The 25,630-nt window shown below is 37.3% G+C and overlaps 1 protein-coding gene across 4 annotated transcripts in view; it reads left to right on the plus strand.

Moving 5' to 3' along the window:
• Positions 1-1,519: 1,519 nt before the first annotated feature.
• Positions 1,520-25,630, plus strand: part of LOC121310772 (WD repeat-containing protein 37) — a 38,309-nt gene continuing 14,198 nt past the window's right edge. The window contains exons 1-8 of one of the 4 annotated variants that reach the window (XM_041243713.1): positions 1,520-1,708; positions 4,668-4,845; positions 18,462-18,558; positions 19,430-19,525; positions 19,810-19,874; positions 22,290-22,373; positions 23,702-23,837; positions 24,888-24,959. In XM_041243713.1, coding sequence (XP_041099647.1) covers positions 4,708-4,845; positions 18,462-18,558; positions 19,430-19,525; positions 19,810-19,874; positions 22,290-22,373; positions 23,702-23,837; positions 24,888-24,959 — 688 coding nt within the window. In that variant the 5' untranslated portion in view covers positions 1,520-1,708; positions 4,668-4,707. The remainder of the gene's footprint in view (positions 1,709-4,667; positions 4,846-18,461; positions 18,559-19,429; positions 19,526-19,809; positions 19,875-22,289; positions 22,374-23,701; positions 23,838-24,887; positions 24,960-25,630) is intronic. The other 3 variants (XM_041243706.1, XM_041243723.1, XM_041243717.1) reach the window with 3 other exon arrangements.

Genomic DNA, 25,630 nt, shown 5'->3' on the forward strand with positions numbered 1-25,630 from the left:
CTCCTATTGGTCTCACACGGCCATTAAATGGTTTTCTCGGCTTTTTCCGGAGAAAAAACGACTAGAGACCTGTGCTTTATGTCTTTGATGATGTCTGACATCAGACTGGAAAGGGATAATCGCAATGTCGGCCTTTCAACACTTGTTTAAAATTACATATTGGTTCCAATGGGGTTACCACTGAAGTAAAGTAATTTCTAAGGCTCTGAACCTGCTGGTTGATGCTCCTCTCAGAGGGTCTTTCACTGGACTTTACCCAATGCCAAGTCCATATACCACCACGAATTGGGTGTGAATGGCAGATGTAAGGCGACTTTTAATTGGATTTAATTGGATTTGAATGCATTGGTTCTCATTTCATTTTCAGTGATTTGATTGTCCAAATTACTATGTGTAATAATTAGAATTACAACACACGCTAAAGTTAAATTAGAATGTTTGCTAAATATTTGAAACATGTACTGAATACCGCGTTTTTTGACCAGGGTGGCCTTCTACAGTTTGCTTGTCACATCGTGGCTGGTGTGTAGAGGCCTTTAAACTTAAAAAATATATAGGAGTCGTCTAATCTATTGGGATTAGAAAAATGAACTGTAGCATGGTAGTATTAGAGGAATGTCGGGGGGTTTGGGGGGTACTTCAGCCTTGCATCAGAGCCCAGTAAATCCTAGCACCGGTGTTCTGAAAATCTGTGCTACCTACAGATCCGTGTTTAATTGATTTTGTTTTTATGACACACCTATAAAGATGTGAGCTGCCATTTTTGGCGTAAGCTTCATTTTATACTTATACTTTATTACGTACATTTGGTTTTTGTGACCAAAACCTGATTATATGCTATTTAGACTTGACTGCAAATGCTGTTTAGAAGATAGCATTTTGAGATGTTGGTGTTAACATTAAGTTAATTTGAGTGCCCTTACTAAGTTATATATAGCTGCTAGCTATTTTTTGTTATATATATTTTTTATAAATATGTGTTTTGTTTACGGGGTAGCCCATTTTGAGCTGTCATTTCTGCCTCTCCAAAAGAGTTCCCTGGGATTTAATGGGTTGAAACCTGTACATTTAGTCAAAACATAAGTAACCTTTTTTGAGGGAAACTCTATTTTTCAGATTAGTCTAATCTGTGCTACCAGGAAGCCCATTTTGAAGGGGAGGCACAGAGTTTCAGAACACCGGCACCGCTGTATGCTTTACTCTTGCTTTTACTATGTTTAGTGTTTGTATTTCAATTGTAATAAAATATAAATGAGGAGAACAAGGTAAATATAATTTAGTTAAATATATAGGCTTGGTTAATGGAAATTTTGCTATTTTGTTTTATTAGTAAACATGTATGTATGTAGTATAGCATCCATTTGTTCATTTTATTGATTTAAAAGTGACAGGTCTTTTCTACATTAACCAAGTTAGGCCTAGCACCTTTATTAAGCACCCTCCTGCATCTTTGTAGGCAGTCGCGCTGCAAAGTAACACCCACATCGGTTGCCCGGAGCGCTGTCCTTTAACCCCAGCTATTGTCGGTGCCCGGATGCACCGAGGGATTGTCGGTTTGACAGCAAAGAGGAAAGCGTATATACAGTAATTCGTGCCAGAACGGGCAAAGAAACCTGGTCTCTGGAAAATGGTCACGCAAAAGGCCGTGCAATATCTTTCCGGCTTGCAGATGAAATAACCGAGAATCGGCTTTCCGCATACTGTCTATGTGAGTACGGAAACATTGCGCTTGTGTTTATATTTCATGAGAGCAAGCTTTGGATTCGGGAAGTTGCATAATAAACATGGCCTGCAGTGGAGAATACGTCGTTGGTTATAATATTTGTAACATAACACGGGTTTCGCTGTCTTATTTTTTGTTTATTGATACTAAACGCTGTTTGCTAAAATCAAGAATATCCGCGTACGTGTAACGAAAGAAAATTAATTATGATGACAACAATGACAGATCTTTTCAGTTAGTATTCATTTTCAAGCGAGTTTAACACAAACAAAAATTGTTAAATCACTACGTCATTGTAGTAGCATATCTATCTATCTATCTATCGAGTTGAAATCCTAGTGTCAAATCCATCGCTTTTTATTAAATAGGCCCAGGGGTATTATTTTTATGCACTAGCAGACATAAGATCAGTGCGTGTTGGTACTGTGCTTGACTGGTTTTACTGTTTAGTATATGCTACATTGGTGCTTCTTAGTACGTTAGTTAACGTGTAAAAACATTGATCACGTTAGCCTTTTAAACCTTACCAAGGGCACACATTGAAAATGCACTGTTGTTTTCAAAGCCAGGTCATCTGCGGTGCTTTTGTATTTTGAAAACATTTAGCCTAGAGAAGAATACAATATCTACCACTGTAGCGTTCCATCACAGACTTACTGTAGCTCTTAATGCGTTTTGTGGTATTGTGCACATAATCGGTTCTCTTTACTGGTGCTAGCAGTTTTTTTTTTCAATGCAGTTTAAACATTTCCAGCCTCTCAAGCAGCATCCCGTGAAGGGCAGTGTTGATTAGCCTTGGCAGGAGTCAAGCAACGTCATGCCCATCCACCTGAAACTGCTGTGAAACAACCAATTGCAGGGCTCTAAATTGGCAAAACAAGGGCAAGCCAGAACGGCCTTCACTTGAATAAAGCTGTAGAGGCACCAAGACCAGAGTGTAGGATGCGATGTAATTTTGATTAGAAAATATAATTATTGGCCACAGAAAGAAACAACATACTTAAACTTAATAAGTTTAACTTTTTGTTAACTAGCAACCCTAGGTCAAAAAAAGTTGGTTGGGAAATCGTAACATTTGGTTTTGTTTAATTATTGACCTTTTGCTGTGGTTCAGCCCTTCATTTAGTGCTGGGACAAAAAAAAAAAAGAATATTCAAACAATTGGTTTTTGACATCAGATGTTCATATCCGCTACAAATGACGAAAATACCTTGCACTTATTTACTGTTTCACCAGAATATGCACAACAGTTTTAAAAAACAAGACAATTGAAAAATAGCTCTGTGTGATATGTGAGATTTAAATGTTTTTTATTCTTCTAAATTTCTTGAATGCAGCGTTTTTTTTTAGGTAAATTGTACTTGCACACGTTTGAGCCTGATCATAGCTGCTGCAGGATCCTTTATACAGCACCTCTGGACTTCCAGGCATTTGTCCTCGATCCAGTTGTTGTTGTTCCTCTCGCACTTCAGTTTAAAGCATGTGATATGCCTGCTTTTTCTTCCTTTACAGACTGACGTCCGTTCATAAATATTGTATGGAATTGGTGCGACTTAAACTTGGATCCAAACACATCCTAATACAGGTGTCTCTCTAGTTACTGTAGCTGAAAGGGTGCCGTGGCCATAATAGCCATGAATAGATAAACATATTGAGGGGCGTTGCGGCAGTTGATAAGGGCACTCTTATTGCAGCATGGTCGGTGTTCATTTTGAACCCTGCATTTGTGGTGTGGTGGTTAGCGCTGCTGCCTCACAGTGCCAGCGTCCTGGGTTCAATTCTGGCCTAAGGGTCTGCCTGTGTGGAGTATGCATGTTCTCCCCGTGTTTGTGTGGGTTTTCTCCGGGTACTCCAGTTTCCTCCCACAGTCCAAAGACATGCTGTTCAGGTTGATTAGTCACTCTAAATTGACGTGCGTGTGTGTGGTGCCCTGCGATGGGCTGCTGTCCCATCCAGGGTGTAGTCCTGCCTTGCACCCTGTGTCTTCCCTGTGTTAGGCTCCGGCTCACCGCTAGCCTGTAAAGGATTAAGCAGTTAATGATAATGGATGGATGTCTCAGAAATGGGATGTTCTGACGGAAGCTTTTTGATATAATGCATAAGGTCAAATTTCCTAAATCAACAGACAATGTCATTTCTTTGAATCTCATTTGGTATATAAACATTAATTATTATTTATGAATGTTTATTAAATTATTTATTATTTGAGGTGTTTTCATGAACTTTGGTCATTTTCTGAACATATCCTAAAGCCTAGTACCAAATTCAGGATGTAGACATAGTTAAAAAAACAAAAACAAAAAAACATAGAAGTGGTTTACCTAAATAAACTTTGTAAATACTCCTCTCCATTGGATGACTTCAAGCTATACTGCAGCTGGATCCAATACCAATTGATCCAAATTGCTAAATAGGATTAACATGGATTTTGCATTACACAACAATAAAAAATAAAAGGTAGCCTAATAACTAGTCTACTCATAGTCAAAAGGACAGCTATTAGAATGTTGCATCCCTAATATTATTATTATTATTATTATTATTATTATTATTATTATTATTATTATTATTATTATTAACACATGTATTAAGAAAAAATAAATACAGTGAAATGCTATTCTGTTTTATTTAATGGCATGATATACAGAACGATAGGTATTTAGTATTTCAAAGTGTGTTTGAGCTTTATTCCTATTACTCTATTAAATTAGCCTAATGAATGAATGATAGCCAATATGCAAGATACCTGAAACAGTTTAGATTTGCCCAGATTGTTTTACTAGATCTGTTATACTAAATTGACCGTTGTTGTTCAGGAGGAAAGTTTTTGTACACAAATTATTTATAGATAGTGCTTTAAGCTTACACATGTAGTATACTAGTTTCTTATGCACCACACACAAGGATCTTACAGCATTGTATGAACTTAATTCTATGTGCTTAGTTTCAGATAGGAGACTTGGTGAAGACGTCACTAGGGAGTAATGCCTGTTGAAAGTGGAACCAGTTCAGCTGCTCGTCAAGCAAAACAGAAGCGCAAGTCCCACAGCCTTTCCATCCGCAGGACCAACAGCACAGAACAAGACAGACCAGCAATGCAGAGGGACGTGCTGGAAGGACAAGTAAGTCTCTATGTCTCATCTATTATTATTATTATTATTATTATTATTATTATTATTATTATTATTATTATTACTGTGTAACAGACAGCAGAAAAGGCCCATTCTTTGTCATATCAAATCAACCTCTGTAACATTCATGTAGATATCGTGAATACGTTAAAACCCTGGCCACTATATATTGTACACACGTGATATGATTAACTTGTGCGTGTAGTATGAAAGTGCAAAGAACTTAACAGTTGACCTCTGTTGAATGTAGCTATATCTTCCAAAAATACTTCCCTGTTTATAATCCTTCAAAACATTCTTTACATTTGTACTTACCCTTTCCTAAATTATTATGTACATACCTTGTTAAATATATTGTTTACTCAGTTAAACAAAGTGAACTGCTATATTCTACTACTTGGCCCTAGCTTGTCAAAAAGCTGCTTCATCTGAGCAACGTACATAGGGTTGTGCATATTACAACGGCAGTTGGTTATGTTGTAACCCCTGAGCTGTCTACTGTATAAGACTTCACAATGTAGTATGTGTGCTGTTTATGGTAAAATAATATGTCTATGTTAATATTATTGTGTTATGCTGCTGTGCTGTTCCAATAGCCACATATATATATATATTGTAATTCGAAGGTGAAACATCATGCATATATAAATTCAAACAAGGGATTCAAAATAGCCTTTTAATCTATGCTGTCTGGATTGCAAAACACATTTCTGCCAGTGCCAACTAAAATAAAAGATGACATTGGGCAGTACTGTACACCTTATCTACAATAAATGCCAATACTAGCTTATTCTCAAGGGATGGAATGAAGCAGGATCATGTTATGTTGCCAATGTTTAAAATGTATCTGAGCAGTCAGGTAACTATTTATGTGCCAGATCACTTGTGTATTGCTGTGGGCTTTGTTTTTTCTCCCACGTTGATACTGTAGCGCTTGCTACACATGGCAGCATATGAAGCTTGGTTCCTGCTGTATTTAATTGAGTGGCAGATGCCTGGCTGGTCAGTCGTGTTGTTCTTATTCATTTGTTGATTAGACAATGGCGTTCTTTGGAAATAAAGTAAAGTATGCTAAATTAAGTTATAATGGTAAATTAATCAACGCATCAATAAGCTCTGTTTATTTTCGTATATACAGTGCCTTGCAAAAGTATTCAGACCCCTGACCAATTCTCTCATATTACTGAATTACAGATGGTACATTGAAATTTCGTTCTGTTTGATATTTTATTTTAAACCACTTAAAATAAAAAAGCAATTATTGAAAGGTGACATTGGTTTTATGTTGGGAAATATTTTTAAGAAAAATAAAAAACTGAAATATCTTGCTTGCATAAGTATTCAACCCCCACACATTAATATTTGGTAGAGCCACCATTCGCTGCAATAACATCTTTAAGTCTTAAGTATGTACCAGCTTTGCACACAGTGTCGGACTGATTTTGGCCCATTCTTCTTGGCAGATTTGCTCCGGGTTGTTCAGTTTGGTTGGACGACGCTTGTGCACCGCAATTTTCAAATAGTGCCACAGATTCTCAATGGGCTTTTAATGGTTCACAGGTGGAGGCCATTGGTAAGGTAATTGTGTCCTCGTTAGGGCAATTTCTTTCATCGGTGCAAACTGGGAGCTTCCACAGCACAGGGGTTGAATACTTATGCAAGAAAGATATTTCAGTTTTTTATTTTTCTTAAAAATATTTCCCAACATAAAACCAATGTCACCTTACAATAATTGATTTTGAGTTTCAGTGTTTAAAAAAAAAAATCAAACAGAACGAAATTTCAGTGTACCATTTGTAATTCGGTAATATGAGAGAATTGGTCAGGGGTCTGAATACTTTTGCAAACCACTGTACCTGTTATTGGCACCTCTGCATTGGCTCTCTGTGATTGCTAATTAAATATTCTCATTGACCCTAACGTTAAACTCTTAAGTGATTCGTGTAAATTGGGAACAGGTTTAGTCTGATGAAACAGTAATTATTTTTCACTGTTATCTGAATGGGTGTTAAGCCATGTCTCTTTAAGGAAGGGCACATTCTCTTTCTTCTTGTTTCCTGGTTTGTTATTTTTAATCTCTTTTTAAAGCTTACCTCCTATAAGAATAATAGAATGTGTCATGCTTCTCACCCAGAAGCCAGGAACAGTTGAGTTTGTACTGAAGTAAAGTAGAGCATGGCAGCATTCACGAGGCACTCGGTGCTACCACGATGGCATCCAGAAGGACAGCATTATATTTTTGGATTCCTGAGTAGATCTTTTTATGTAATTCTGACTGTGGTGTTCTATTTGTGGTGCAAAGGCCCAGCAGTGAATTGTAGCCCCAAGCATCGTCTGACCATGTAGAATCTTGCCATTCGAAATATTTCCAAGGATGGGTAGCTTTCATACTTGGCCTGAAGATCAAGCCACCACTGAATAATATGTTTTGCAAATGCCGGTACAATCAAATGCCAGTACAGTTTTGGTGTAAGCTTAATATAAGTTTATATGTTTTCTGTATTGTTACAGTCCACACTCACATGTCTGATTTGTGGCAAAGTGGCTGCTGATTGTGAACAGGTGTAGCGGTGATGCAGTGCAGGAATCATCACAGACGATTTGTAATCCGTTACAGAAAGTGTTTTATTTATAATCCAGGTCTGGCGACCAAATAATAAACCCCAGCAATACACAACGTTGTGTAATGCACAGAGGTGACATACAGGCTTACAGTCCAAACAATAAACACAAATGATCTGCCCACAATAGTACTGGACACGGTCACCAGCCCTTGGTGCGTGCAGTCGTGCTTGTGGTGAATGATAAACAGGGTTACTTTTGTGACTATTGGTGCAGTGCTGATCCGGCTTGTGCTGGCCCAAGGCGACAGCTCCGGGGTCGTGTTAGCCGTCTGGTGGTTTAACAAACACAGACAGTTACTAACAGAGAATACAAGTAAACACAACACTCATGAATATTCTTTTTAGCGAATTCTTTATTTCTCACACAGCAACTACTGCGGCTCTCACAGTCCTTCTAGGTCCATACACAAACCCAAGCGAAGGAAAAGATTAACGATTCTCCGGCCCCTTTATGCTATCATGCATGACCCCATGGTAAACAATTGCAGCTCCCTTTATTGTTTGCAGCTGCTACCTCAATTACCTTCCAGGTCAGTACGTACCTGCAACTGAGTCTCGCCGCCTTCCAGGCTGACTGACTTCCCAACCCTGGAAATGAACTGTTAGGCCAGCCCATCCAAGGACTTTCCCTTTCGCTACTTAGTACCCTCACAGGTTGGGAGGGAGATTTCCAACCAGAACTCATTATATTTCCGTCACAGACCCTATAAAACTTTGGCTTTGCCCCGTTCCAATCCTTGTCTGTTTTTTAGGGAACACAAAAGAGATAAAATATCAAAAATACATACCAGAAAGGACTGTGTTCCAGGCTTCCATTTAGATGTACTGTATTAGTTTTGTTGGTACAGTACTATATTTTCAACAGAAGTATTTTAATTCTGAACAATATGATTCTGAAAAAATCACTTGCCAAAAGAGATGACACATGGGCTGTAATACAGTACATACTTTTAAATCCGGTACGTGTTGTAGCAGTATGTAAAATTCCTTGTTAATGACCCAGCAGCTAAATTAAATCAAAATGTTACCCATGCACAGAACTGCATGTAATGTAAAAGGTAATGCAGTTTAGCAAAAGATTAAAATAAAAACCAACAACACAGTTTCCAGCATTAAATCAGTATCCAAAATCAGTATTCAGAATTGCAGTATAGTGCTCAATAAGGCCTAATGTCACAGTTCACTTGCAAATGAAAATGTACAAAAAAAAAATTAAGATCACAGATTTTAAAAAATACATCACAGTATCTAAAACTGTTTAATGATTAACTGTTACATTACCCTAGCTTGTCTCTTCACTTTGTTTTGACTGCATTTGTCAGGTGAAACTGGAGGAGTATAACTGCACAATAAAAACCGACTGATTTGACATGCAGGGAGACAAAAAAAAATGTGGGCAGTGACGGATAGTCAAATAAATTGTAACATTGAAGAGATGGGCTTTGTATCAGAAAACTGGTGATGAAGTCGGAAATCGCTGTAACGAGTAAGTGCATAAATTTGTTATACATATACAGTACCTGTCAAAAGTTTGAGTACACTTGGTGGAAACTAGGTTTTTTTCATAACTGACAATGTTTTACGTCATACGTTTTGTAAATATTTGAAGATGAAAACCATGTTATAATATACAAAACAAAACATAAGGAGTAGCAAAGCAATATTCAGGAAAATTGAAAATTGTCTTTAAATCTTGGATTCCTCAAAATAGCCACCCTTTGCCTTAATAACAGCCTCACAAACACGAGGCATTTGGTTAACAAGTTTCGGCAGGAAAAATCACCCGACATGTCTTCCCAGCTCTTCTGCAGCAATTTCCAGAGATGTAGGGCACTTGTGGGTAGCTTTGCTTTGACTCTTCTGTCCAATTTGTCCCATACAAGTTCTATGGGATTGAGGTCTGGAGACTGGACAGGCCAGGTCATTAGATTGAGTTGTCCTTCACTTTCCTTCTTCGCCAGATAGTTCTTGCACAACTTCAAGGTGTGTTTCGGGTCATTATCTTGCTAAAGAATGAAGGACTGCCCAACTAGCAATAATCCTGATGGAATGGCACGCCTCTGAAGTATGCTATGATAGCCATGCTGGTTGAGCTTGCCATGGACTTGGTAAAGATCACCAACTTTGTCATCAGCAGAGCAACCCCAGACCATGACACTGCCTCCTCCATGCTTGACAGTAGGAACCACACATGCAGAACTCATGCGCTCACCCTCTACATCTTACAAATACTCGGCGGTTGGACCCAAATATTTCATATTTTGACTCATCGGTCCATAAGACCAACTTCCACTCCTCAAAAATCCAGTTTCTGTGTTTTTTGGCCCAGGCAAGTCTCTTCCTCTTATTCTGCACTCTTAACAATGGAGGAATTGCTGCAAATAAACCAGTTAGGCCAGCTTCACGCAATCTCCTCTGAACAGTTGATGTTGAAACATCTGTACTTCTAGTAGCATTTAGCTGAGATTGTATTTCCGGGGCAGTTAATCGCCGGTTTCGCAGACTTGTGCCTCGAATTAACTTGTTTTCTGATTCCGAGGTCACCCTTGCTTGGCCTGCTTGATCTTGTTCAGTCCTCATGAGTGCCAATTTCTTCAAATCGTTTGGCCTTGGCCACAGCAATTACAGACACTTGCAAAGTTCTTGCAATTTGTCTTAAAGATTGACCTTCATTTCTTAGAGTAATTACAGTAGTGCTTAACTGCTTTGATTAACTGAGTGCATTTTGCCATTTTCTGCTCCCTTACATTCAGGAATGACAAACTTGTGCCTATGCTACCTATATTTATAGTAATTATGGACTCTCACCTGTTAACAGTAATTGGTGACAAAAGGTTAATTAGGTAACATGCTAGTTAACTCAGAGAACATCTAACAAAGACACTTTTATACTTAGGCTAGTGTTCTAACACTGTGTTATACACATTTCAGACTTTTAACTGACTTGGGCTTCAGACTGAAATCCCCTTGCTTTGGGTGACCATTTCATTGAAATTGACAAGATTTACATTTTCATTTAAAAATTAAATTTTGGAATGCAATTCACTTATGATTATCATATATAAGTACACCATATAATGAAATATTAAGTGTTTATAGACAAGTTTATACAGTTAAAAGCATGGATATTCATGAAAAACCTGTAACTGATATCCGAGGCTGACTAGTCTGAAGCTGTAGTATAGGCCTGAATACAACTAGTGACGTGGATGTAAGGTGTAAGGTGACCAACTGACAGGACCACTTTTGTGGGGCTTTGTGGGATACTGGGATAAACTAATAAAACTATTCTAAAAATCTTGATGTGTTTTCGGTATACAACAGAATAAAGACACAAGAGACCGAAGCACCGCTTTACTAAACGCTACTGATGCAAACCCATTACGGCAGTGAACTGTTGCGCACTTGCTCAGTGTTATCAATGTTATGTAACTGAAAGAACTTAACACTTTCCTTCCTAGTGCACTTGCTATTGAACTACATACACTAAACCGGCAGTGGTTAAAGAGGGGCGGTATGACATACCGACAAAAGAAAAAAAAAATCTAGGGGGGGGATAAAAATAATATAATTTTATACTGCAGCAAAACACCTAGGCTTACCCGCAACTCTTTAGTTTTGCACAAAAATAAATTTGACTTTATTGTTTCTACATTATTATCAAGCACAAGTTTCCATGTTGAAATAAACGCCACGGTGAGAAAAACGTAAGTCTGGCAACATGTTTCAGCTTGGATATAAATTAAACTTATACAAATCAACAGAAAAAAGGAACGTTCCTCAAAAACTGAAAAAAAAAAAAAAAAATGTTTGGTACTGTTTACACACTACCTATCTGTACAGCTGACTGCGAGAGAGGTTTTAATAAAATTAATATAATTAAACATAATCCGTTGCTCTGGAGGTAAAATCATCAAACGAATCCTCCCCTGTACATTTCTTCCTGTGCATACCAAACCCTTTATCATACCACTTTAAACACTGTATACCTGACATTTAAAAACAAAAGCTAAAGCTCACAACATTTTTAATGCATTTTTGTTTTACAAATAGAGGAAAATTGTAATGTATAATTGGACAGTAAATTGATAAAGAAGCTGAACTCTGCTTACTAGTAATTTTTATGTTGCCTTCTGCTTCTTGAACTTGTACTTCTCTGATTGGGTAGTTTCCAGAAGTGCCTTTTCCTTCAAAGCAAAAGCATAACACTCTTGTCAGTCTTGTTCATAGCTTGCCTTGACTTGAATCTCACTCTTGATGAGGTCCACGCTGCCCCGGTTACGCTGATCTGTCCATGCACCAGACATTAAGGAGAAGAGTCTTTCAACAAAGACGTTGGTTACAGGAAGGCTTAATGCTAAAGAAACCAGAACAGTAGTATTTGGAGCTTTTGTGCTCTTCAGTAAAGTGCACCATTTTTTTCCCACAGGGTCTGTTGATTCTGTGATGCTTTTCAAGACCTGGCAAAATACTACAAAACTTGCCATAGAGAGCATCCATTTCTAGCTTGGGTGTCATCTGAAGAGCTTCACATAGTTCAGCAAAGTGGAACTCTTTCTTCAAAGAAATCCTCAAATCAGAGCTGGGCTCAAATCTAAAGAAAGAGTCAGTCATTTTTTGCTGGATTTTGAGTGTAGCCATGATTTCATACAATTCACTTGCTGTTAATTCATTAAACTCTATAAGAAGAACCCTGCTGTAAAATATTTAAAGTGCATTTTGTAAGAATTTCACATCTCTCAAGTCCACATCATCCTCTTTGTCATGTTCAAAGTATTTCCACAGGGTTCTTGGACACTCGTCTTCCCCTAAGGACAAGAAGTAGCTCTTTAAGGCAGGCCAGCAATCGTGTAACATCTTGACAGCAGGAAGCAAACTTACCCACCTTGTTGGCACATGTCTACGTAGTCAGATATTATTCAGACACGAAATCAAAAAAGATTTTTAGTTTGTGGACAGGTTTGGCGGATGATGAAGTAAGTGTAAGTTTTTGTTACCGCACTCTCTATGCCGAGTCTAAGTCTGTCAGTTGCGTGATGTGCACAGTTGTGTAGAATGTGGGCCATGCAGTTTGCTTTAATGATGCCAGGATTCTTATCTTTTTTTTTTTTTTTTTTGCATTTTTCTTCCATTTGTTTAACCCTTTGCAGTCCTGTATTGGACCAGGTCTGTCGTGTATATTTACATTTTTACATCTAAGGTCATATCACAACGTGATTTCCTCACAAATTACTATTAAAGAACTTAGTCACTGTAGCTCACCAATTTTCTATAAACTACAGCAATAAATTACTCCAATAGTAATTCGCAGTTCTGAAAATTAATTTTAATTGATTAAATCATGAATGTTTACTCTCTGTAAAAGTGCACCTTGTTTCAAACCAAAAAACCACAGACAATTTAAGAAATAATGATTTTTAACTAGTTTTATTGTATAGCACACATGGATAAGCAAAGACAACACATAATAGATATTCTAAATCTAATAGCTATAGGCAACTCTTGATAGGTTAAGAATTATATATTTCCCCTTGTGGAGCTTGAAGAAAGGTTTTAAGAGCAGGAGTGTTTCAAAGTTTTGCAAGTCCAGTTGTAAAAAGAGTCCATTAATGTGCAAAACTTGATTTAAGAGTCCTGGAGTTTCATTGCAAATTGTTAGATTTCCAAGAACAATGTGTGAAGTTTTTCTTTTAAAATCCCATGTAGAAAGTCAATTGCAGTTAATCCTCTTCAAAGATAATGTCTTTTGGTTGCAGTTCAATTCAAAGTTTAGTTCCAAGGCAGATCGAAGTTCTTAAGTTGAAGAATGTTTTCTCCAACAAGGCATCTTCAGCAGCTTCCATATATATAGATGATTCCTCAAAGATTAGGTCCAGAATAAAACTTGAATGGATGGAAAAATCAAGACCCCGAAATCATTCGATTTCCAATCTTTTAAAATTGGCATGAGATGGGTGTTGTGAGACACCAGCCAATCATTTGGGATTGACCCAAATTGTAACCTCATTGGCACTTCTCCTTAGAAAAAGGTGTGTCCTTGATCTTCAAAGATTGTCCATGCCTTGGATAAGACTGTCCATCAAATATCTTTTTAAAAGATAACTTAAGAAAAGTCTCTTTTATTAATAACTCCACTCTGCTCCTTCCTGTCTCTATAAAACCTTCGTATTCATGTTGCCCACAAAAAGATGAATAACTCCTTACCTTATTATATACGGCTACTCAGAGCCTGGGTAACACAAATTATATTTGGTTATAAAGTACTATTTGTTCATTTTAAATTGTAACTTATTCTTTACAGATTTAACTATGTACGTGTCAAATGACATTGTAAGGCACAAAACAAATATTTTCAATCCTTAGTATCATACCGACAGTTATCAAAATACAATTTGACAGACACCAATCATCACAGTGTGGATAGTGTTTGGCACTGTTAGTTTAAGAAATTTATGAACAAAATGTTAGTGTCAGTCTTGTATTTAGAAAGTTTTAGGAAAACTATGTATACTCATCTAAACATTTTAAAGGTTTTCTGACTACAAAGCTAATTCAAAGACATTCTCTAACCCACTCAGAGGTACTCATAAATTTCAATAAACATTTTAACACCTGGGCTAGACAGCCATTTTATCAGAGTCTGACAATTTAGAAAAACAGACACACTTTCTTGAACCACTTGGCCTGGTATCCTTTATCTAATCAACACAATCTTGTTAATTTCTTCCTGGCCCTGGCTAGCAGTTCTGCAGACTGTTTCCTTAGTTTTCTTTTGAAGCTTGCATTTTAAGATGGGTGAGGGGAGATGAGAGAAAGAATGCAGGGAGAACTCAGCACATACAAGAAAAATATAGAATTATATTAGGATACATAAATCTCGCTCACAGATCTGACATTACAGTTTTCCTTTTCCAGTCCGATGTCGGACCCTGTCTGACATCATCAGAAAGATGGAAAAAAATGAGAAAACCTTTCAATGGCCGAGTGAGACCGATAGGAGCCGAATGAAGTGAAAAAAAGAAAGGCCCATGCACCACAGAGACACGAACATAAACAAAGGAGATAGCTGCTTCTTCATCCAGCGCACAGAGAATTTCACAGACACTTGCTGAGCTTTTTGTAATAAAATAATGACTTGAATCTCATTATTGAGGAGTTTGCTGATAAAACAAGTGATCAGGAGAGGATTTATCAGTATGCACGTCTGTAAAGAGATATGTGAAAAATACAGCGAACAAGGGTTAGGGCTTGGCTGGAGATACAGTACATAACATAAGAACATAAGAAAGTTTACAAACGAGAGGAGGCCATTCGGCCCATCTTGCTCGTTTGGTTGTTAGTAGCTTATTGATTCCAGAATCTCATCAAGCAGCTTCTTGAAGGATCCCAGGGTGTCAGCTTCAACAACATTACTGGAGAGTTGATTCCAGACCCTCACAATTCTCTGTGTAAAAAAGTGCCTCCTATTTTCTGTTCTGAATGCCCCTTTGTCTAATCTCCATTTGTGACCCCTGGTCCTTGTTTCTTTTTTCAGGCTGAAAAAGTCCCTTGGGTCGACACTGTCAATACCTTTTAGAATTTTGAATGCTTGAATTAAGTTGCCACGTAGTCTTCTTTGTTCAAGACTGAACAGATTCAGTTCTTTTAGCCTGTCTGCATATGACATGCCTTTTAAGCCCGGAATAATTGTGGTCGCTCTTCTTTGCACTCTTTCTAGAGCAGCAATATCTTTTTTATAACGAGGTGACCAGAACTGAACACAATATTCAAGATGAGGTCTTACTAATGCATTGTACAGTTTTAACATTACTTCCCTTGATTTAAATTCAACACTTTTCACAATGTATGCGAGCATCTTGTCTGCCTTTATTTATAGCTTCCCCACATTGTCTAGATGAAGACATTTCTGAGTCAACAAAAACTCCTAGATCTTTTTCATAGATTCCTTCTCCAATTTCAGTATCTCCCATATGATATTTATAATGTACATTTTTATTTCCTGCGTGCAGTATCTTATACTTTTCTCTATTAAATGTCATTTGCCATGTGTCTGCCCAGTTCTGAATCTTGTCTAGATCATTTTGAATGATTTTGCTGCTGCAACAGTGTTTGCCACGCCTCCTATTTTTGTGTCGTCTGCAAATTTAACAAGTTTGCTTACTATACCAGAATCTAAATCATTAATGTAGATTAGGAGTAGCAGGGGACCTAATACTGATCCCTGTGGTACACCACTGGTTACCACACTCCATTCTGAGGTTTCTCCTCTAATCAGTACTTTCTGTTTTCTACATGTTAACCACTCCCTAATCCATGTAGATGTGTTTCCTAGAATCCCTACTGCGTTCAGTTTGAGAATTAATCTTTTGTGCGAGGACTTTGTCAAAGGTTTTCTGGAAATCTAAATAAACCATGTCATATGCTTTGCAATTATCCATTATCGATGTTGCATCCTCAAAAAAATCAAGCAAGTTAGTTAGACACGATCTCCCTTTCCTAAAACCATGTTGACTGTCTCCCAGGACCCTGTTACCATATAGGTAATTTTCCATTTTGGATCTTATTATAGTTTCCATAAGTTTGCATATAATAGAAGTCAGGCTTACTGGTCTGTAGTTACCTGGTTCCGTTTTGTTTCCCTTTTTGTGGATCGGTATTACGTTTGCAATTTTCCAGTCTGTCGGTACCACCCCTGTGTCAAGAGACTGCTGCATGATCTTGGTTAGCGGTTTGTAAATTACTTCTTTCATTTCTTTGAGTACTGAGTCCTTTTGCGATTCAATGCCTTTTAAACCTGTTTTACTCTGAAAAGTATTTTAAACCGCACGTGTGAAAATAAATTGGACCTGACACGACTGACAAGCACTGAATAAATGGACCGCTAAGGGTTAATACTATTCACTAGCACTGTACCAACTGTTTGAACTGAACTGACTATACTTGCGCTAAATTCTCAAATATCTAGACCATAGTAACAATCAGATGGCCGTGACTAAAGCAAAGAGTGATTCCTATCAATGGGCTTCAGCTGCAAACAAGGATACACTGTTGTGTTGAGTTGTGTTTTTGAATTTAAATTTTTTGAAAATTTCTGTTTGAAATGCGGTATGCTTTCTTATTTTAGCGGGATGTGGGACAAAGGGTCCAGTTTAGGGAGTGTCCTGCACAATGTGGGACGGTTGGTCATCCTACATGGGTCATACTTTAGCCCCTCCTCTCCACCCAGACCCCCGTCAGGCATGAAAAAAAGCATAAATGTCACTGAAACTCTTACTTGGCAGTCATGTACTGTGTTTCCTGGTTAATTTTTGTTATTTAAAGATTGGCATTAAAATTTGAGACCAGTACTCATTCACTCGGAGAATTGACAGGGAATGATCCACAGGTGTTCACTGATGACATTTGACTGAACAGCTGACTTGTCACTGCAAATGCAGAAAATGGTGCTCCATTGTGTTTGACAGCTGATACTGTAGATACTGTATTTATTAGACACTTTTGTGCTTATGTGAGCAGTAGTGGCAGTGTACCACGGTATACTGAGTGGGACTTTCCTGGTTTAAATATTTCTGTTGCGTATCGTAATGTTCATAGAGTGCAGGGTATTGAATTCATCCAGTACTTGCTCCCTTCATTCATATTTTATGGCTGATGTGTACCTGCAAATTATTCTTTTTGTTAAGTTGCTTTATTGAGTTCAGTATAATAGTACCTGTTCTCACATTGTTTGATAGGGCCCCTATTGTAAGCCAACAGGAGAGATTAGACTGCAGTGCCTTTTGCGGCTGAATGCTGTCATTATGTCTGGTAACCAAGGAGACCTTTACTTTTAGGCACATGATTGAACAGCTTTGAAAGCATAAGAGACCAACTGTTTGCTAATTGCCTGTTTCAATATGTGTTTGCATGTGGTGTTGACAGAGTGAATGGTTAACCTCTGTTTGACGTAGACTGGTCTATGAATGCTGCAGCTCTCCTAAAACCAATCAATTTGGCCTTCTTTGCAGTGTCTAAAAACATGGGAGATAAGTTGAACTAATTGAAGTGAGCTGAGTTAATAAAATGGTTGTTTATTCTTGGGTGGATTTTCTATGACTTTCTCGACCTGAGTACACTGGAAATAGCATTTGAAGGAGTATGGAAGTAAGTCCTGTTTTATCTTTTAACTTGTGCACACATCTGAAGTACATATGCACTAGAGTTCTGTTGTACAGTGAAGTGTTGTATTTTAGGATCTGAAAACTTTCAGCAAAGATCCAGTCTCAAAAGATAGCTTGAGACCCAATAATTAATGAAAAAAATATTTTGAAATCAAATATAGCCATGATTTGATAACTAATGGGAACAACTTATAAGTTGTTCATTATTTATTTATTTATTTATTTATTTATTAAATATTTTTGTCCCCGTGATCACTGATACATAAGCAGTTGTTACTGCATAAAGCACAAGCCACATAAGATCTAATACCAGACTGGTTTAATGTGCAACTGTTAGTCATCATAATTGTAACTTGTCTAAATAATTTGTACAAAAAAATGTGATCCAAATAATGTATGCTTCTTAAGCACATACCATGGCATATGAACTTCTCTACGGTATGTGTTTCTTTGTGTTATTCATCTTGACAAGTGCTAAACCATATAGTTAACCTCTGTTTTATCTATAAACAAACACAAGTGTAAGATCCATCACAAAATGCACAGAAGTGCAGTCAAAATGAAAACTAATTTGAATAGATAACCTGTAATTACATGAGCTGTATAGCTAATCTTGGGCACTGCTTATGTAATTTGTGAATTTCTGTGTATTTAGCCAAAGCAGTTTACCCTTTGGTTTATATGGGGGAAAAAATAGTGTAATAGACTGAGGTACTTTGAACAAGCAGCACAAATGTTTGTTCTCTTGATGGCAGGTTTATTCAGGTTCTACAATTGAAAACCTAACAGTAATTTATTAATCCTTGTCGATTTTTCCATGTAGGATTCAAAACTGCCTTCAGCTGTACGACACAATCTACTTGAGCTTTTTGGACAGATTGAGCGCGAGTTTGAGAATTTGTATATTGAAAATGTGGAGTGTAAGTACAGTTTTTTATTTCTTCTGTTCAGCAGTATACACAAAGAACTAATTACAAAATTGGATCCGTTTTAGACAACTAGATAAAATGTGAAGTTTTTGGGAAATTTGAGAAAATGACTCCAAGCAGTAAAATAAAACAAACCTATAAAATATCAGAATATTTTTTTTTTTCTTTCAATCATTATTTTTTGATTAGTATGACATTATGTATTCATACAACGCTATCAGCACCTTGCAGTTCCAGTAAGGCAGGTATAAAAAACATAATTGATACAAAATGAAATCCAGTAAAAATGAGTCATCTATTCAAATACGTTGTGTAATTGTTGCAGCACTTGGATAAGATCTGTGATTTTTCTATGAGCTTTAAGAGTTTTTAGGCAGCAGTATTTGGATTTGCCACTGTTTAGATTAAAATAGACTGCAGTCTTGTAGCACCTTTTATTTTAAGACACGTATTAAGGATATTATATTTATGAAATGCATATAGAACATTATGAGATTAACTAAGTGTAGACCAGTCATAGCTACATCAGTAATTGCTTTTAGAGAAAAGAAAGTTTTTTTTTTTTTTTGTTAGCTTGACCAGCTCTAACAGAATATTATTTCTGGAGGACATTTTTGAATCTCAAGTTATTCCCATAAAACCAAATGTTGCCTGCCTAGTAAGCTTATACAGTGCAGTCCAGTTCTGACGAGCTTTAAATGATTATTTTTTTTAACGGTCATATTTCTAACTCTCAGACATCTTTAAAAGGCCTCCTTGACAATCATCTTTTACTCCGTCATAGCAAAGGTAGACTCCAGCAATGTTATGAAGTGACTTTTACTAACCATCATTGTAACAGCACTCATTTCCATATCCACAGTGCGCCGAGAAATTGACACACTTAATGAGCGCCTGGCAGCTGAAGGACAAACCATTGACGGAGGGGACCTGAGCAGGGGACCTTTGAAAGCAAAAGGTGAGCATAGAATTTTACAGTACAAATACAAACTTGCTTGCTTCTGTGTTCAAAACAATATGAGCTACAAGTGGTGCCTTGAGGTTCTCGACCTGCACCGTTCCCATTGCCATTCAGCGTTGGGCCTCAAGCTCAGACTAATGTCATAATGTTGTGGTAAGGGCTGTTAAATGAGTGTGCGCATGTGTATAGCTACAGACAGTGTTTTCACTTTTCCTATTACTGATGCTTTGCTTTGATTCTCATGCTTGTGGATTCATTATAATGTATTTTTTCTACCACAGCCAGCCACAGTACCAGTCAACTGTCTCAAAAACTGAAGACAACTTACAAGGCCTCAACCAGCAAGGTATAAACACATTTTTATATATGTTTCTTTAATACAGCTAATTTTAAATACAATATGTGTTTATATGCTATTAATTATTTGTATGAGTCCTAACAAATTAATACAATTCCAGTATCATTTGAAAATTAACCATACATGCTATGACTCCAGCATAAGCAATAACAGACTATTGTGATCTTTTATATATGTAAAAAAAAACAAATCAATAACAAGTGTTAATTTGCCCACCACAATTCCAGTGTTTGTGAGGAAGATGAGAACTTTATCAAGAGAATCAAGCAGAAATTAAAATGCCCTGTGGAATAAAAAGTGAATAATTAGTTTTGGTTTAATTATTGGGATAATTTAATTTCTAAGGATATGGTAAATGCAGTTGCTTGTCTATTGGTTCATAAAACAAACCAGCGGTGTGTTTTTACGTAAGTATTGTACGTGTATTGTTTTTTAAGCAGGAAGTATATACAATAAAATCTTAACTATCATTAGCCTATGTTATACCACAGTTGAGAAATTCCACTGTAAAAAAAGAAATAAACAATGCATATTTTTTGGTATCACTTCAAAAATCATGGCATAAAAAAAAAATACTTTCATATGTTTCATCAAATTAAATTTCCAGTGAACTGCTAGGCTGTGAGGCATCATCCGGTTTTGAAACTCCCTGAATTCTAACAGTCCCTGAACAGCATTAACAGTTAGGCAGTGTACCACATAGCAGAGCCCTCAGCAGGACTGGGATCACGTGAGACTGGGATCTCGTGCATAATAGCGGCAGCGGGGAAAAGGTACTTTTGTTGCGGGTGAGACTGGGTGGGCAAAAAAAACAGACTGCGGTAATTGCGGGAAAACACTACCTCTCTCATCAGTTTACCAAAAGTAGCCTAGAAATTGCTGATTATTTTGTTTGAGCTTCTCTTTCCTATATGTGTTTGTTTCCCTCACTCCGATTCCAGTGTAGCACACCAGTGCCGGCTCAAGTCAGGTCAGAGAATCACACTCGCATGTTTTGTTGTTATGTGACGTCACATTCGCTGCTGTTTTCTGGGAAATGGATGCCCGTTACAGCACTGAACCCATAGATATACATTGAATGTAGGGGAAGGCTTTTTCCAGTAAGAACTACACACGGGCATCCCTTACATCAATGGAAAGCGTAAAGCATGTGCTTTTAAATTAAGCTAAAAGTAGAATGCTCTCTTTTGAAGCGACCGATTAATAGGCAAGAAATGAAATCTAGGGATCTGACTCCTGTCACGTGACAAGCATAAGTTTCGGTTTGCTGTAGTTTCGCTTTGGAACGTCTGATACGGGCATACGATAAATCACTGGAAAGCTCTAAATCTGTACTTTAGGGTGTGTATTGAACCAGTAAGCTGGCTATTATGGTGCCTGAGATATTCACGTGAGGTCGGGCCAGCTGGCTATCCCAGTAAAATATATAGAAGTGTATGGGGGGGTGGGGCAAAATTTGTTTTATTCTTTGTGTTCCAAATGTCTGAATTCCGTTTTTCTATATAATATATTAACATGTTTTTTTTGTAGCATGGGGTAATCTGTCTCTTGCGGGATTTGTGGGATCTGATGTTTTTGCAGGTGAGAGTGGGATAAAAATGCAAGAAACAAATGCGGGAGCGAGTGGGAGTGGGTATTGTGGGGCAGGGCGGGAGCAGGGCCCTACCACATCAGACTGTTTATTAATAATACGGAAAGCAACATAATACTACTTCAGAATTCAGTTCGACTGCATACTATACTGTCTCACACACATTCTTATGTGTGGTGACAGTGCCACGGTACCTCTATCACCACAAGTATGACTGGATCATTTTACATCCAGTCCCTATACCAGTTTCTCTCTGCTGCTTTCATGCTGCTTTTTACTGTATAGAAAAACAATCCTTTGTTAGATGCTCTGTATTTATCCGCTCCTTCTGCGTAGAAAAACGGACCGTAAAGTTAATCTCATGAATAATAAATGTGAAGTTAGACAACTATGTTTTAAATCTCACGGAAATTTCTCAACCTTGGTATGAAGTAGTGACTCTTTATTTTGTACAGAGAATTATCCAACACGTGGTGAAGAGGTCAAAGTACGCCTTTGACGCTGAGCATCTCGGGAGTTTATTAGCCCTCTGACTCATACATGGGGTAATTCTCAGTACTCAATGGAAATTCAATACATAATCTCAATTACACTTCAGATTTTTCCCATTTTTGGTGGGCTGCTTCCGAAAGACTGTGTGACTACTGTGATAACGTTTCCTCAACAGAAAGACCAGTGATCAGGAGACTCTTAACCAAATTACTAGTTTCCAAATTGAAACGATAGATTGTGAGGTAAGATTTGTATGTACTGAAGGGAGCTATTCAAACCCTAAGGTATTAAAATCTTTCTTTTTTTCAATTGCTATGTAGCGCTCACATTCTTTCCATGGCAAATTAGGTGGACCTTGCAACTTCAATGTGGGAAACTGGGAGTTATGGGGTGGAGACTCATGGGTAACTGCATTACTTTCCAGTGTGCCAGTATGCATGCACAGGCTGGGGTTGGTGCTCATATATGGATGGTTGATAAGAAATACTAATACCTGGAATTCATTAACAGTTTGTTCTGCTATGCAACACAAGTGTCTCTTGTAGCTGAAATGCAAGAAACCAAAATATGGAATGCTTTACTGGATAGAACAACCCCTGTTGCTGTGCCACGCTGATTTGTGTACAGACTTTATATACATTATGAAAGTGACTGTAAATATTGTAATGGTTAAACCAAACTGAAAGTGGAAGTCAGTAAGAGATGCATGATCTGTACTTTTTAATGTAGGTTTACATGAGTTTCATATGTATGTCTGTATCTGGAGCATTGTAACACACTGGAAAAACACCAAGGGTGGCCACTATAATATTTTGATCTATGAAGCCATGTTTCCACAAGCTTGATTCAGCAGAGAAGCCACATGTCTGACCTGCCGTTGTTTTGAGTTTTCTATTCCTACACAATTTGCACTGGCAAGGTGCGATATAAAAGCCATCAGATCCCCGTTATTGAACTGACGCTGTAACTGTATGAAAGTAATGCCTTTTCTATTCCCTTTTAAACATTTTCTGTATTAAAAACACAGGCCGATTTGACAATTGCAATAAAACCGAACACCCAGAATATCATGGGCAGACACTACCCAGGTCTGCTCAGGGCCTGGCCTTGTTTTCAAAACAACAGTGTGGTTCATATAGAACTAGACAGGCTCTGGACAAAAAGAAAGCAGGGGCCACACATACGAGTGGAAACGCAGCTTTAGAGATCTGAATACAGTGCTGGCTGCGGTTATTAATTGCTCCCTGTCTCAAATGTAGGTTTTAAAAAAATATATATATATATATATATATATATATATATATATATATATATATATATATAAAAATTTATTTATTTTTTTTTTTTAAAGGCTGTGAATTATGGAACAGTAGAGTTTTGCTTTCAGTTCCTAACATGTTTGACCTAACAAGTGTTGTAGCATGCAAAATAAAAATGGCTTTTGACATTCTCTAGTTTCCTCAGAAGTAAAAGAAAGGGTATTGCTTGCTTGTTCTAATTTCAGTGTTTGGAACAGCATACAGTTTCAGAAGGAATTCATTATACATGAAGTGGATGTCAGAAAAATGTCTGTATTTTAATTAAAAAATGTCTGGCTGAGGTTTGAGCTGTTCACATAAACATGTAACGATAAACTGCCTACTGTATTTGCTGTACAATAGTTTTAATAACGCAAGCACAGTACTTTAGAGAGATCGGTGTAAGCTACATTTTTCATGGCTCCTCATTACAGATTGTGTCCAGCTTCAAAACCACAACCTCAAGAGCAGTCTGCCAGCTGGTTAAGGAGTATGTTGGACACAGAGATGGAATTTGGGATGTTAGGGTCACACGGACACAACCCATTGTCTTGGGCACCGCGTCAGCAGGTTAATTGGATTTGTATGCATTTTACTAATTAGAATGTTGTGGGTTGTTTTTTTATCCAAGAGTTAAAAATAATTAGTTCCATCATATACGGAACAGCAAACCCGTAATAGTTTTGTTAAAAACTGGAAAATCGAAAGTCAATTAACAGAATGCTAAGTTAATAATATGCCCAAAACTGAGTGTTAGAACTATTGCCCCGATTTTATAAATAGTAAAAACAAGCTTGCTAGATATACTGTAGTAGTTCCAATGTGCATGGACCCTAAGTAATACAGCAATGTTACTGTGTAAATCGTTTGCTACCAATTGACAATTTACCTGCAAATGTTCCATACATATTGTGATGCACCTGTGTTTGTGTTTGTGTATTGTGTTTGTTATTTTCCTATAATTAAAGGTCCAGTGTCACAGTTTAACTGTCATAGTGTTGTACATGCATTATTTTTCAATTAGAACCAATTTTAACTTTCCTGAAAAGACATTTAATACTGTGCTGTTATCTCATTTTAACATTTTAGAGAGTACCCTTTGTGTATTTTTGATTCAGATCCCAGAAATAAAATTCTGGCCATCAACCAAATTGTAATTTAAAATTGCAATTTAACGTTGTCTAGAAATACTAAAAAAAAGTCTAAAACTGATAGGCTGTTTAGTTCATTCATCACAAATAACACTGCTGCATATGACAGCGTGAGCATCGTGTATAAGATTTAGCTTGGGGGAACAATCGAATAAGAATAAATATTTGCATGGACTTTAATCGTGGTGCACCAGGTTACTACCTGACCGGAACACAGATTCCAGGACTGCAGCCAAAATTATAAACTACCACCAAGCGTCGAGACACACCAGAGCTGCTTGAAGCAGTTCATAATGCTGAAAAAATACTGAAAGTTATTTCAAGTCATCCTGGAAGATAGGAAACAGCACAGTTAGGTGTAATACCTTACAGGTATTGTTATAACTTTCATGGAACAGATACTGGCACTTTAAAAACAAAAGTAAATTCAGTCTATTTCACTTTCTCTGCTTTATGCTTTTTTATACAGATCACACTGCCATGCTGTGGAGCATTGAAACAGGAAAGTGCCTTCTTAAATACGTGGGTCATGCTGGGTCAGGTAAGAGGTTATATAACAACTTCACATCTCTGTTTTTTTTTTTTATTTTATTTAAATATGTGCTAAATGTCAGTTTCTACTACTGGTTAATTCCTATCGGGTTGTGTAGCATTTCATTTCCTTTACCTTTATCTGCCTTTCATGCACTGCAAATACCTGTTTTAATTAACTACAACATTGTTGACCATCTATAAATGACTTCGAAGGCTGCAGTAAAATAGTTTTAAGCAAAGCATCAGTGTTGTACATTATTGAACATGCACAGCGGGAGTTGCAGAGAAAGGAATTGTATGAAGTTGGCATTCAAAAGCAGATCATGGTGTCAGGGATTAGGGTTACAGGTACTCCGAAGAAAGGAAGGTAGATTTGTAAACATGATACCCGATTAGATCAGATACATTAACTGATAATAAAGAGCGTTTTGAACAGTCCTGCATCACAATATCTGAAGTGATGGTGTTATAACATTATGAAAGTGACTGGAATGCAAACGCTATCTGTTTCCCTTGTTGGAAGCTATTTTCTGACTTCTTCAAAAGCCTTCTGATTGACAGGTACAGCAGCAACTGGAAAGTGCTCTTGGGCTAGCCTAGAGCATCTTGTGTAGCTTATTTCAAAATCTTTAATAATGCTGGGCTTGCTGTTCAGTTAAAGGTTTATTATTGCTGAAA

This window comes from Polyodon spathula, chromosome 3 (assembly GCF_017654505.1).
Source record: "Polyodon spathula isolate WHYD16114869_AA chromosome 3, ASM1765450v1, whole genome shotgun sequence".
Lineage (NCBI taxonomy): Eukaryota > Metazoa > Chordata > Actinopteri > Acipenseriformes > Polyodontidae > Polyodon > Polyodon spathula.